Source organism: Alosa pseudoharengus, unplaced genomic scaffold (genome assembly GCF_046254945.1).
Source record: "Alosa pseudoharengus isolate Yale_2024_CS ecotype anadromous, Long Island Sound unplaced genomic scaffold, YU_APseudo_1.1 YU_APseudo_1.1_scf_20, whole genome shotgun sequence".
In the NCBI taxonomy this organism is placed as follows: domain Eukaryota; kingdom Metazoa; phylum Chordata; class Actinopteri; order Clupeiformes; family Clupeidae; genus Alosa; species Alosa pseudoharengus.
The window spans coordinates 3,479,897-3,493,268 of NW_027468664.1; the positions used below are offsets into that span (position 1 = coordinate 3,479,897).

Here is a 13,372-nt window from a genome sequence, read left to right on the forward strand (position 1 = left end):
ACTACTACTGCATGCTAGCCCAGCTCCTTAGCCACTACGCTAGCACTGCATGCTAGCCCAGCTCCTTAGCCACTACGCTACCACTGCATGCTAGCCCAGCTCCTTAGCCATACACTACCCCCACCCCTGTACCACAGTCTCCGAAGACAAAAGCAAACTTGTTTTTATAGTTGACCAGTAAGCTTCATGAACCTATTGTTTTTTTTTTATATAAAAACAAAAACAATAGGTTCATGAAGCTTACTGGTCAACATAATAAAATGTTGAAGGAATGCAATTTGAGTCTGAGGTGTTATTTTAATGTGCAATTTTGCAGTTACGTAATTATAATACAATTGTAAAAAAGACTAAATACATTTTAATGACACTGTACAGTGTACAACACAATCAAATGAAGCAAAAGCAAGCTCTTACACTAACATAAAATGGATTATATCAGCAAATCAACTTCCATTAGCAATTTGGCAATGTACAAAAAGGCTAAAGCTTGAATTCAAATGTGCTTTTCATTGCTTCTGACAAATGTGACATTGACATCGTTTTTTTTTTTATCAGGGACTGCAGATGAAAACTAACTTCTTTGTCTTATTCGGGTACATTTACATGGCTTATGGAAATGAGCATGTTAATTAATGTACACTGTTCCTTTAAAAAAACATAAACATAAGCTATGTTCCAGTGGGTTTGTTAGCATTAGTTCAGGGATCGCCAGCAGACTGACTGGATGCCATGAGGGCGGACTGCTCTAAGGCTACATTGACACTATTCTGTTTTGTTTCAAAATGTCATTTATTTTTAAATATGGGAATGCCCGAAGCGCGGATCACATAATCATTCATTCATTGTAAAATGCGTAATTTAACTGCTATATAGATACTACCAAAGACAGCAAGGTTAGTAAAGCTTGTATTTCAGTCTCAAGGTCAGTCGAAGTGAGTGAGAAACATCAGACTGACAAGGTCCAATCAGGAAAGAAACGTGGACTTCTACATCACCATTTTCAGATGTTTTCGGATTCCCCTGTCCACATGAAAACGCAAGAAAAGCCCATATATTCAAAAGAATAAGACTGTTTTTTAAATCGTTCCGTTTCAGGAGCTCGAATATACAGGAATAGTGTGGACGAGAAGCACAAATGAAGCAAAAGTGTTTCGGATTCAAACCAAAACAGAATAGTGTGGATGCAGCCTGAGTCTGAGAACTGCTAACGAGAACAGGGGGGTGAGCGAATGGGGATGATCTTCAATGTTGGCCTCTCAGGCAAGGCTCTGATGTCATTAAGGTTACACAGAGCATTGCTAAAGTCCGGATCTTCATACTGCAGGCTGAACTTGCATTCAAGTTGCAAGGTCTTCTCCAACTGATGTATCAGTGCCTGAACACTGGCTGGTTTGCTAGAAAGCGTGACTTTTCGTATATCACCATTGTGGACCACCACTCGAAGGTTCATCTCCATGGTAACTACTGGAGGTAAAGACAACACAAAGCAAAAATAGTTAGGCTGTTGAGGAATATTCAGGCCATGTGCGCTTGGGTATTTGCCGGGTATTTATAAAAACAGATATTTTTCCTCCCTCGTAGCCGTTAAAGGCTGTCAAGAACATCACTCAAACGGATAGCGATATTTTGTTCAATACAGGATACAGGTTCACTTTATTAGCCAAAGTAAAGTTTAAAAGGAAGATAAAAGGAGTTAAGGAAGTTAAAAAGAAGGAAATATTTTAAAACAAGATTAAAAAGATGCCACACGCAATAAATAGTACTAAGAACACAATAAATAAGACACACATAGGTTAGCAGCAATACTAATGGATGGGTAGAATGGAGCTATGTAGTAGTGTTCAATAAAGTCGTTGCCCTGGGAAAGAAGCTATTAAGGTGCCTGGTGGCAACAGAACGGAACCTGTGACTGAAGAGAGAGTGGGCCGGGTGGGAGACCTGACAACATTTTAAAGAAAATGTCAAAATCCAAAAACTCCCTTTTCCCCTGTCCACACGCAAACACTGAAACTGAGTTGTTTTTAAATCTCCACTTTGGCTGGAGTTTTAAAAAAATATCCGTTTTCAGTGACGAAACGTTTTGTATGGACAAAAGGCCAAAATGCATTTAAAAAATCTCTGTTTTTAAAATTCCCGGCTTCATGTGAACATGGCCTCAGTAACTCGAGCAAACACAAATACATTACGACAACAATGTCTGTACATGACATTTAATGCTCTAAAACTCTGCAGTCGTGTGGTGAAGTGCTGTGAGTGTAGTTTAAAAACGGGAATATGCATATGCCCAGTGAGACTGACCTGATTTGGTGGTTTCTCTGCTGTGAGGAGCAGCAGTCTCTGCAGCATCATCTTCTCTCTTCTTTTTCATAAAGTAGCACATGAGGGCTAACAACAAACACACAATTACACACATGAAACACACACACACACACACACACACACACACAAATAACAAATACATTTTAAGGAGGTAGTTATAGGCTAGGCCTACTGTCTTGAAATGCCTATAAATGAAAATCTCACGCTGGAAAACACAAATTTCTTAAAAAGGAACTTATTCCATGAGCAAAAACGCTCCGTTTTAGGGGCTTCAAAACTCTGCAGTCGTGTGGTTAAGTGGTGTGAGCGTACTAAACGTATTGAGGTTTAAAAACGGAAATACAGTATGCATACGCCCAGTGAGACTGACCTGGCTTGGTGGTTTCTCTGCTGGCATTCTCTGCAGCCTCATCTTCTCTCTTCTTCATGTGAAAGTAGCACACGAGAGCTATAACAACAAACACAATTACAGGACTCAACGTTAACTTTTAAAAGTGGTTGCCAGCTAGGCAACCAGGCAAGAGGTTTTGGTTGCTACTACTAACAATTTGGTAGCCAAGGGAAACCGGGCAACCATTAATGTCAAGCACTGCACAATTATAGACATGAAAAAAACACACACACACAAAGAACAAATAATTTTAAAGGAGGTAGTTATAGGCTACTGTCTTGAAATGCCTACAGTTAAAAATCTCACACCCCGGGCCCCAGCAGTGGCGCGACTGGCTGGGGCACCTGCACCGTACGCCGGTGACCCGGGTTCGATTCCTGCCCCGTGGTCCTTTCCGGATCCCACCCCGACTCTCTCTCCCACTCACTTCCTGTCAATCTCCACTATCCTATCTAATTAAAGGCATAAAAAGCCTAAAAAAAATATACTTAAAAAAAAAAAGAAATCTCACACCCCAAAATACACATTTCTTAAAAAGGAACTCATTCCATGATATACATTATTGCATAGAATATGTACAGTAATGTATGAATCACACACATCTAGCACCAACACTTTTTAACCAAAACAACGGTCCTCACCCAAAACTCCAAGAATGGAATAGAGGGGCACCACGACATAAGGCAGGATTGTTGCCGAACTGTAGTTGAGATTGGTAGCGCCATAACTGTGGCCATCTGGTGGAAGCACACACACTCTCACTGGTCTGACGTCCGGCCTGTGTGTGTGTGACAACATAGAGTAAAACACTCCCACTCCCACATACCCATAAAGAGCGGCGTAGTATAGACCCTTTCAACAATAAAAACAAAAACAATGCTTGAACGTTCTATTTGGTTCCCAATCTACTTCCTCTGCATTAAGATAACATATGGAATGTTAAAAAGGAAGCTCTGTGGGGCCAACTATGATGCTGATAATGGAACTCTCTTGAAAGGGTCTATAATACTGCACATAATACTGAACTGTGCTCACTTTAACGGACTGCAGCCCATTTCCTCCAGGCTCCTTCCAGCTCCAACAGCGGAGCCGTAGAGTGAGGGCTCCTCTGCTTCCTGATGAAGAGTCAGAAAAAGAGGAAGTCAAACAAAAAAGCATGTTTTATATACGTTTCTAGCTTTCGTTTGATAAATACAGTTTTGAGTCCCATTTAGCAGTATAAAGATGAATATTGAATGTTTTTTAAGAAACACACTGATTAAGTACTTGACTTATATACAATTAAGAACAAAATTATTCCCCTGACAAATATTGATTTCATGTTGGTTTTCTCTTGACCGATATTCTGACTGAAAATGACACTGCCACATGCCAATAGTTTGTAAGGCAATGTGGTAGAAACATGGAATTAAAAAAAATAAGCGTTTTTATCTTTTTTAACATTTTTTATGAAAAATGGCGTGTCCACGATTAAGTATAAGTATAAGTATATATACTTTTTTGATCCCGTAAGGGAAATTTGGTCTCTGCATTTAACCCAATCGGTGAATTAGTGAAACACAAACAGCACACAGTGAACACACAGTGAGCACACAGTGAGGTGAAGCACACACTAATCCCGGCGCAGTGAGCTGCCTACTTCAACGGCGGCGCTCGGGGAGCAGTGAGGGGTTAGGTGCCTTGCTCAAGGGCACTTCAGCCGCGGCCCACTGGTCGGGGCTCGAACCGGTTATAAGTCCAGAGTGCTAACCAGTGGGCCACGGCCATTATTCATACCCTTTTAAAATAATCACTGGAAACATCTATATTTGCAATCAAATCTCTCAAAATGGTTCTTATAATAGGTACCAAGCCACTCCATGTCTCCACAATGATTGTAGACCGCACCTTTTTAGCTGCAATCCAGGTTTTGAGGCAGGAATGATTATTTGCCATCACTCTGGCCTTGTACTTTTTTGACAGATTGAGGTCTGGACTCTGGCTGAGCCACTCTAAAATGTTGATATTGTTCTCTGTTAACCATTTCTTGCCTTGTTTGGCTGTATGTTTTGGATCATTGTGTGGTTTAATGGTCCAATGATGCCTATTGGGCCAGGTCTCTTTGCACACTGCCTGATCTTTTCCTCCAGAATCTCAGTGTAGCCTCTTGCTTTAGTGTTACTGTTTACTTTGAGAAGGACACAAGGTCCCCCTGGTTGAAAAACATCCCAAAAGAATACTTTTCTAACTCCCACAATTGAAATGGACATGGTGTCATTGAAATTTAATGCTTCTTTTTTTATGCCAATCTCAGGCCATGTCCATGGGTCAAAAGACATTCAGGGAAAGCTAAATTCTTTGTCCAGGTGTGCCCTTATAAAGGTTTAGCTAAGTTGTGCATGTTTGGAGAAGAGTGATCCATGATCAGCATCCAAGATGAACAAGTGATCCATTTTGAGATGGAGTGAACATTTCAACCACCAAAACACCATCCACAATGTGAAGAATAGCTATAGAAATGTATTAGTTTTGGGTGTTTTTCAGACAATGGGACCTGGTGAACTTCTCAGAGTAAACGGTAACACTAAAACAAGGGGCAAATTGAGAATTTTGGAGGAGAAGATCAGGCTGTCTGCCGAGAGACCTGCCCCGATAGGCGGCATTAGACCATTAAACCACACAATGATCCAAAACATACAGCTAAACAAGGCAAGACATGGTTAACCGAGAACAATACTAACATTTTAGATTGGCCCAGCCATAGTCCAGACCTCAATCCGTCAAAAAAGTGAGCACAAGGCCAGAGGGATGGCAAATAATCGCTCTTGACTCAAAACCCAGATTGCTGTTAAAAAGGTGCAGTCTAGAATCATTGTGGAGACATGGAGAGGCTTGGTAGGTAACCATTTTGAGAGCTGTAAATGCAAATAAAGATGTTTCCATTGAATATTTAAAAAGGGTATGAATAATTTTGGACATGCCATTTTTCATAACATTTTTAAAAAAGATGAAAATGCTTCTTTTTTGATTCCATGTTTCTACCACATTGTCTTACAACCTTTTGACATGTGGTAGTGTCATTTTCAGTCAGAACAAACATATCGATAAAGAGAAAATCAACATTGAATCAATATTTGACAAGTTTACACAAGTTTAAACTTCATGTAAATGTTATCAATGTTATTTATCACTCTGCCACAATGCTGCTGCTACTACTACTCTGTCAGAAGGTTACGCTAGGACTATGTAAATATATAACACAACTACCTCTATTTTTTTTTTTATATAGGTTCTATATTTCTATATTTTGATATATGTTCTATATTTCTGTCTCGCACTTTAATGTCTGTATGTGGTATGTCTGTATATTTTTTTATTTTTTTATTGTCTATGGCTATGTCTATGTCTAAAGTATTCAATGTCTGTATTTAAAGTATGTCTATGTCTGCATGGGAAAGTAAGAAACGAAATTTCAATTCTTTGTATGACCAGTGCATGTAAAGAAATTGACAATGAAGCCGACTTGACTTGACTTGACTTGATTTGCCAGGGGTATGAATAATTTTGTTCTTAACTGTAGTTTAAAAGCTTATTAATTTACATCAGAGCAAGATTTTTCTGGCCAGACTTACTTTGTGGTCCATTTCTGTAGTATGCATTTTACACACATCCTGAAAGAGAAAGAGAAAAATCAAGAGGTTGACCCAGCTCTCAAATGTTCTATAAGCTACACGCAAAATGTTAACCAGCATTTGTTTTTTGATTCTCTCATTCAATGATATGTGACATCTCACCTGTGTAGTCAATAAGTTCTCTGAGGAAGCTGTTCTCCAGGTACAAGCACCTGAAAGAGTCCACACACACCCTGCAGAGAAGCACTCCATACACCTGTGGAACACACACACACACACTCCATACATCCATATAAAGATAAAGGAAATATATTAATTAGCGGAACAATGACTATCTATGAATAAATCAGTACATCACAATCAGTACTCGCTGCTGTGTCTTTAATTTTATGAAATCTTGCTGGGTGTAGTAACCGTTTTAGAAAAGCAATAAGCCCCTCGAGTCCATATAGGTTCTGATTTATGCCTAATTACATTTTCATCACCGCTACTTTTGAATGAACTTCAAAAAACAGTGGGCAACAAGTGTTTTGCCACTGCAGCTGAATTATGTATTTTTTCAGTAACTGTCAGACTGCAATTACATTTACTTCATACTTGAATCCTGTAACGATGTTACTAGTTATTCCCCACCCCTGCACAGTGTTACTAAGTAGAACTGGGCCTTGCTCTGATACTGGAGCAAAAGCACGTCTTTAGTGAGCGCCTCTGTCTGGACTGCGACCTTAACCATGCTGAACTCTTGAGTCAATGTGCATCACCTTGCACAGTGGAATGTGATCCTTCTCTTGGTGAAAGTGTGTTAAAAAATCAGTGTGTTTAAGTAACAAGAGAAAGCAAAAACAATTTTCTCACAGAGCATAAGTTGGCCTTCCTCTGATGCTGGAGCAGTTTTTCAAAAGCACGTCCTTAGTGAGCGTCTCTGTCTGGACTGTGATCGTAACTCTGAGTCCTGCACACATGAACACACACAGAGGCTCTCTGGGTCAGACACACTACAGCTGCCCACTGTGGTTTACTGGGTCAGACACACTACAGCTGTCCACTGTGGTTTACTGGGTCAGACACACTACAGCTGTCCACTGTGGTTTACTGGGTCAGACACACTACAGCTGTCCACTGTGGTTTACTGGAGCAGTAATAAGCAGACGTGTCCATTCACAGACCTTCAGCAGGGAAGCTCTCACTAGAGAAGGTGCAGGAACAGTTGGAGGGGCCTGGACTGTCACACTTCTCTAAAGCACATGAGGGACGTATGCCTCCGTTCAGGTTGGGTGCAGCTGTCACTGTGATGTCCTAGCAGGAGAGAGACCCACAGACTCACACTGGGATCTGATAGGAAATCAACAACAACAACAACAACACCAATAACAACACAATGTAAACCTCTGTACCTGTCCAGTGCTGCTTCTGATCATGTGGACAGACATAATGTCCCTCTGCTGGGACGTCCCAGGAACCGAGACCCAGTCCGAGTTGGAACAGTCATGTTGGAACCTGCATCTGGAACAGAACAGAGAACACTGAGGCCCAAGGGTGAGGAGAGACATGGTGCTAACCATAGATATAGGTTTCTATACAGCATATGGTGCTAACCATAGATATAGGTTTCTATACAGCATATGGTGCTTACCATAGATATAGGTTTCTAATCTATACAGCATATGGTGCTAACCATAGATATAGGTTTCTATACAGCATATGGTGCTAACCATAGATATGGGTTTCTATACAGCATATAGTGCTCAGTGTTTCCTCTATGTTGATTTGGTAGTGGCGGCCCGCCACGGTTTAATTTTCTTCCCCCACAGTATCAGAAATGGGACAGACGCACAATAGTCGCAGTTGCCTTTTAAATGATCCTGCCGACATTATGCACCCCCCGTTGGCAGCCGCTAACATTGCAATTTAACAACAAGCAGAACTATTCAGAGGTTTGGGGCTGTCCAGTTTACCTCCACATAGTGTGTGGATGTGCTTATTGTCCAAACGTTTGCTTTCTTCTGAGTCACTATTAAACAACACCTCCACCAAAAACGTCACCGCGGTGGGTCCGTTTTAATAAGACAACGTTCAACTTGTCAGTTCTGACAGCTCACGTCCTGATATCAAACATCTGGAAACATTAAAACGATAAGTGAGTCACTAATATAATACAAATTGGAAATAGTCTATAGATGTAGTAATAGATGTAAAGATGTTAAAATAAATAGTTGTGTTGTATGACACGGAAAAGTTTATTTTTTAATAATTTGGGCTACACAGACGCACAAAGGCCGCACGACCTAAACGTTTGTTACCCTTGTTGCTAAATGTAAAAATTAGCAAAAAGAAGTGCAACCATTTTTTAACATTTTCTAACGAATTAGGCTACAGAATGCTTAGCCTAGGCCAGGGGTGGGCAAACTGCGGCCTGCCGAGCATTTTCATCCGGCCCGCCGAGCATTTCATTTGGTTATCAGGCTGCTCGCTATTTTTTTCCTGCGATAGAGACGACGTTGGTTAGCCTTACTGCAAACTGCTTTTCACTCTCCTTAGAGAACGTTTGCAATGTCAATGCCAAAACATCATGTTAAATCGAGATAACATCATGTTAAACTAAGTTAACTCCTTTGCAGCAGATCTAACGTGAACATTATGTGATCCATTTAATTGGGAAAGCGTCTGCACTGAGAGAGAGCCGCAGGTTCCAGCTGGCTTGTCATTGTTGATAATTGATATATCCTTCTTATAAGAAACTTTTAAAAGGAAATCATGAAGGCAACAGTAGTTCCCACTACCGACCATTTAAAAACTGTGAGAGGGGGCCCAGCCGTAGGTACAGCACTAGCCATAGCGGAGCAGGCAGAAGATCATTGAGAAATAAACGTGAATTAAAGCGACAGTGCACAATTTATACATTTGTTAAACAGCATAAAATTAGCAGCATTTTTAAGCAATTCATATTTTAAAAGAAATACTTTTCATACTAAATTATAGGCTATAAAAAAAATATTTTTTTATGTATGTGTCGTGGGGGTGGGGGGGGGGTAGTTGTTGTCGGGCCTGCCCCCACTGCTTAAAAAAATCCTAGAGGAAACACTGGTGCTAACTATAGATATAAGTTTCTAATCTATACAGCATATGGTGCTAACCATAGATATAGGTTTCTAATCTATACAGCATATGGTGCTAACTATAGATATAGGTTTCTATACAGCATATGGTGCTAACCATAGATATAGGTTTCTATACAGCATATAGTGCTAACTATAGATATAAGTTTCTAATCTATACAGCATATGGTGCTAACCATAGATATAGGTTTCTAATCTATACAGCATATGGTGCTAACTATAGATATAGGTTTCTATACAGCATATGGTGCTAACCATAGATATAAGTTTCTATAGATTTATATATCTATGGTGCTAACCAGAAGCATAGTGACTGTGTGCTGCCAACCAGGTGGATGGAAACAGTGAGTGTGAAGAGGGCAAGAAGTGAAAAGAGGTCTGATATAAACAGTAAAGGTGTAAACGAAAAGCAAGTAAATGTGTTTCTGTGTGTGTGTGTGTGCGTGTGTGTGGTCCAGTTGTCTTTGGTGGTGATTAAAGTGCAATACTATGTGAATGACAGATGTGTGATATGTGAGAATGAGTTTAAGGCACGAAAATGACGGGTATATTTTTCTTACTGTTTTCACACATTTAACGACACCGGTAAAAAAAAATCTTGCGTCCGCACAAAGAGGTGAAAACGCTGTAATGCATAAATGCAAGGCAAGTAGATGTTGCCTTGCAGAGACCTCACACAAATTCACTATTTTATAGAATATAGAATTCTCTATTTTATACAGTCTATGCATTCTCCGAAGCAGTCGCATGAGGTAAGCATTAAGTTCAGTTTTCAATTCAACTATAAAACTAATAACATTCTTTTTTACGGTTTGTGAAGGGTGCAGGCCAGTCCTTTATTTGGTGAATGGAGGTGCAAAAAATCTCCTTTACTTGCTTTATTCCACGATTCACATTAGCTGTAGGCTATCACCACAAGTGCATACTAAACGTTATTCCCCAGGTCCATCGCCACATTTGTAATATTGCTAATGCCATTTACCTTCATTACGGGGCAGCCGTGGCCTACTGGTTAGGGCTTTGGGCTTGGAACCGAAGGGTTGCTGGTTCGATCCCCGACCAGTAGGAAAAATGTGGGCGGGGGAAGTGGTTGAGCACTGCTCTCCCATGCCCACATCCACAGCTGAAGTGCCCTTGAGCATGGCACCTAACCCCTCACTGCTCCCGGAGTGCCGCTTTAGCAAGGCAGCTCACTGCTCGTGTTCGTATGGAAGCAAGGCCAAAACGATAAAAAAAACTGTCCTCGTGTGGACATTGTGCAAGTGAGGGCAACTTTTAGGTCATTAACGCAAGACCACAGCGGTGCAGCTTCAAGTGAGTAACTTTAAGGTCATTAACGCAAGACCACATCGGTGCAGCTTCAAGTGAGTAACTTTTAGGTCATTAACGCAAGACCACAGCGGTGCAGCTTCAAGTGTTCTCACCTGCTCTGAGACACACACCAGCCACAGAAGGGGTCCAGGGCCGACCAGCAGTCCCCCAGAGTCTGATACACACCACACCGGGCCACAGGTACCTTTATCATCTATACACACACACATGCACACACACATAGGGTTTTGGTTACTCATGTGGCATGGGCATTCATCATGGGCAGCCGTGGCCTACTGGTTAGGGCGTCGGGCTTGGAACCGAAGGAATGCCGGTTTGATCCCCGACCAGTTGGAAAAATGTGGGCGGGGGAAGTGGTTGAGCACTGCTCTCCCATGCCCACATCCACGGCTGAAGTGCCGTTGAGCAAGGCTCCTAACCCCTCACTACTCCCTGAGCGCCGCTGTAGCAAGGCACCTCACTGCTCCGGGTTAGTGTGTGCTTCACCTCACTGTGTGTTCACTAATTCACGGATGGGATAAATGCAGAGACCAAATTCCTTGCATACGCAAGTTTACTTGGCTTATAAACCTGATTTACATTTACATGTCATATTAAAAGGCTACCCTCATGCCATGTACTGCCATGTACGATCACAACACACACTTCACAAACTGTATTGTGTCTGTATTGTATTGCTATTTTTATGACCCACCTGTTTTCCTTGGGCCACATAAACGTCTGTGGGATTTACTGGATCAAAGAGCATCTTGGGAAAAAATGTCCGATCCTCATCTAAACTGTACAACACACCAGGGCAGCCAGGTTTGAGAGCCTCGTCTAAAGCAACCTGGAATGCAAATAACCAGATGATTAACATCATTTCTCACGTCAAAATAAATCTGAGAGTAAATTGAAATCATAGGGGAGTTGCAAAACCATATGGTAGTGATATCCAAATTTTACCATTAATGAAGAGATAGAATGAACTGTCAAGACACAGGAAGCTCTTGTGAAGTGTTATAAGATATCTACAAAAAGTACTTGTGAAACTCTGTGACTAACCTTGATCAGGAGTCCATTTTTAGTGCCAAAGAAAAGAACGATCCAGAAGTTGCTCTTCAAGGCAGCGACAGATGTGATGGAGCTGTTCCTGAACACCACAGCAGCTGGCCTGAGAACTTTATCATTAGACTATAATAGAGAGAAAAATGCACATTACATGTGGGTCATAGCTTATCCACACTTGACATTGCACTTTATTACGGCAGAAATGCATGTATGGCTCTCAATATTAAGAACATTAACTATTATTAGTTCTTTCAACAATAACATTAACTATTATTAGTTATTTTTTCTGACCTTTTCTTCACCGCTTGATTCACAACTGTCACCTTTGTTGATACAGAAACCTGAAACAGGTGCTGTGCGCGATCGGCTGATGTCGAAAATCGCCACCACGGTATCTCCGACATTCATCTGAAAGACACCTGCCCAAAGAATGGGCGACTCTCCTGGAATAACAGCGGAGGACAGAAGCTTCCATGGTCTGACTACATCGCCTTCACAGCACTGCAAGATCGCACCTTGGAGGGTTTTAAATGTGCCCGCTTTGGTGTATTTTCCGTCCTTCTCGGTGTATTTACTGTCCAGACTCAAAAGCTTCACTGTCAACTTGGACCCCCTCTTTTCATTCAAAAGTAGATATACATGTGAGGACGCAGTATGCTGGAAGCCATCGACAAACTCGATCTCTGTGCCAGGAATATTTTGGATGCTTGATGATGGACTGGCATGGAGATCAGATTTAGAGAAAATCCCCCCAAACTGTCCATCTTCTGTGTCTCGCAGTGTTACCAAGGCATCCGCATCGACGCCACTAGACTTTTCTATGTTTTTGCCCACTAGTAAGTATGTGTCCTCTTCATGGCCAATAAGCACCGCTATGTGTGGGTATGCTCCAATGCTGATTCCTTCCTTGTGTATCGTCTTGGAAATATTATAGCTGTCAAGAACTTCACAGTATCCAGTGTTGTGTGACCCACATGTTATCACGGTGCCGTTATAGACGAAAGTAACTAGAAGCTCTACTTTGTTTGAAGTTGTTGCATTTGATATTTCTTTCCGCGTCTCTGGACTGAGGTCGAGCCGCATCTGGTGAAGCTGAGTATCCGTAAGGACGTACAGTTTATCGACCCCAACAGCGAAATTAACGACATCCCCATCAAAGATGTGTGCCTCTTTACAGAGAGCGCACCTGCAAACAGCTAGAACAACTGCGAGCAAAGTAACTTCCATTTTGTGCCAAACTTCGTGCATGACTCTACAGCGCGGTCACTTGCGTCTTCTCAAAGGCGTACAGGAGTATACCGTTTTTTAGTTCCCCAATTTCGCAAAGAGAAGCTGTAACTTCCGCATGCACTGGTTCCTTTGCCAGTGCAGTGAGTGACTACTGTGTAAATCACCTAGCTGACATGCAGAGAATAATTTGGGCGAAACTCCTTCAGTCGTTAACACCCCATCGAGGAAGGTATGTGACAGCACACAGGTCAACCTTAATGAATGTGCGGGCGTGTGTGTGTGTATAAAAAGAGAGAGATTCAACAAAACTGCACAATACTTGA

General features: G+C 41.5%; 1 protein-coding gene across 2 annotated transcripts; it reads right to left on the reverse strand.

The window, feature by feature from the left end:
- Nucleotides 1-300: 300 nt before the first annotated feature.
- Nucleotides 301-13,146, reverse strand: LOC143135899 (plexin-C1-like). Of its 2 annotated transcripts, none has more exons than XM_076296247.1 (14): nucleotides 12,111-13,146; nucleotides 11,814-11,942; nucleotides 11,464-11,598; nucleotides 10,862-10,962; nucleotides 7,716-7,824; nucleotides 7,488-7,617; nucleotides 7,177-7,273; nucleotides 6,484-6,577; nucleotides 6,322-6,360; nucleotides 3,746-3,825; nucleotides 3,352-3,488; nucleotides 2,690-2,767; nucleotides 2,299-2,385; nucleotides 301-1,461 (listed from the first exon to the last, which is right to left on the reverse strand). In XM_076296247.1, the coding sequence occupies exons 1-14, from the start codon at nucleotides 13,065-13,067 to the stop codon at nucleotides 1,205-1,207; spliced, it is 2,430 nt and encodes an 809-aa protein (XP_076152362.1). In that variant the 5' UTR covers nucleotides 13,068-13,146; the 3' UTR covers nucleotides 301-1,204. The 2 variants fall into 2 exon arrangements, with proteins under 2 accessions (XP_076152362.1, XP_076152361.1); XM_076296246.1 differs by having other exon boundaries at nucleotides 301-1,464.
- Nucleotides 13,147-13,372: the final 226 nt, after the last annotated feature.

Excerpts from the sequence above, each read along its gene's own strand:
- LOC143135899 (XM_076296246.1), bottom strand. The coding sequence starts at position 13,067 with ATGCACGAAGTTTGGCACAAAATGGAAGTTACTTTGCTCGCAGTTGTT. Across the intron at positions 7,618-7,715 it reads TCAGAAGCAGCACTGGACAG|GACATCACAGTGACAGCTGC; the intron begins GTACAGAGGTTT and ends CTCTCCTGCTAG. Across the intron at positions 3,826-6,321 it reads CTACAGAAATGGACCACAAA|GAAGCAGAGGAGCCCTCACT; the intron begins GTAAGTCTGGCC and ends ACTCTTCATCAG.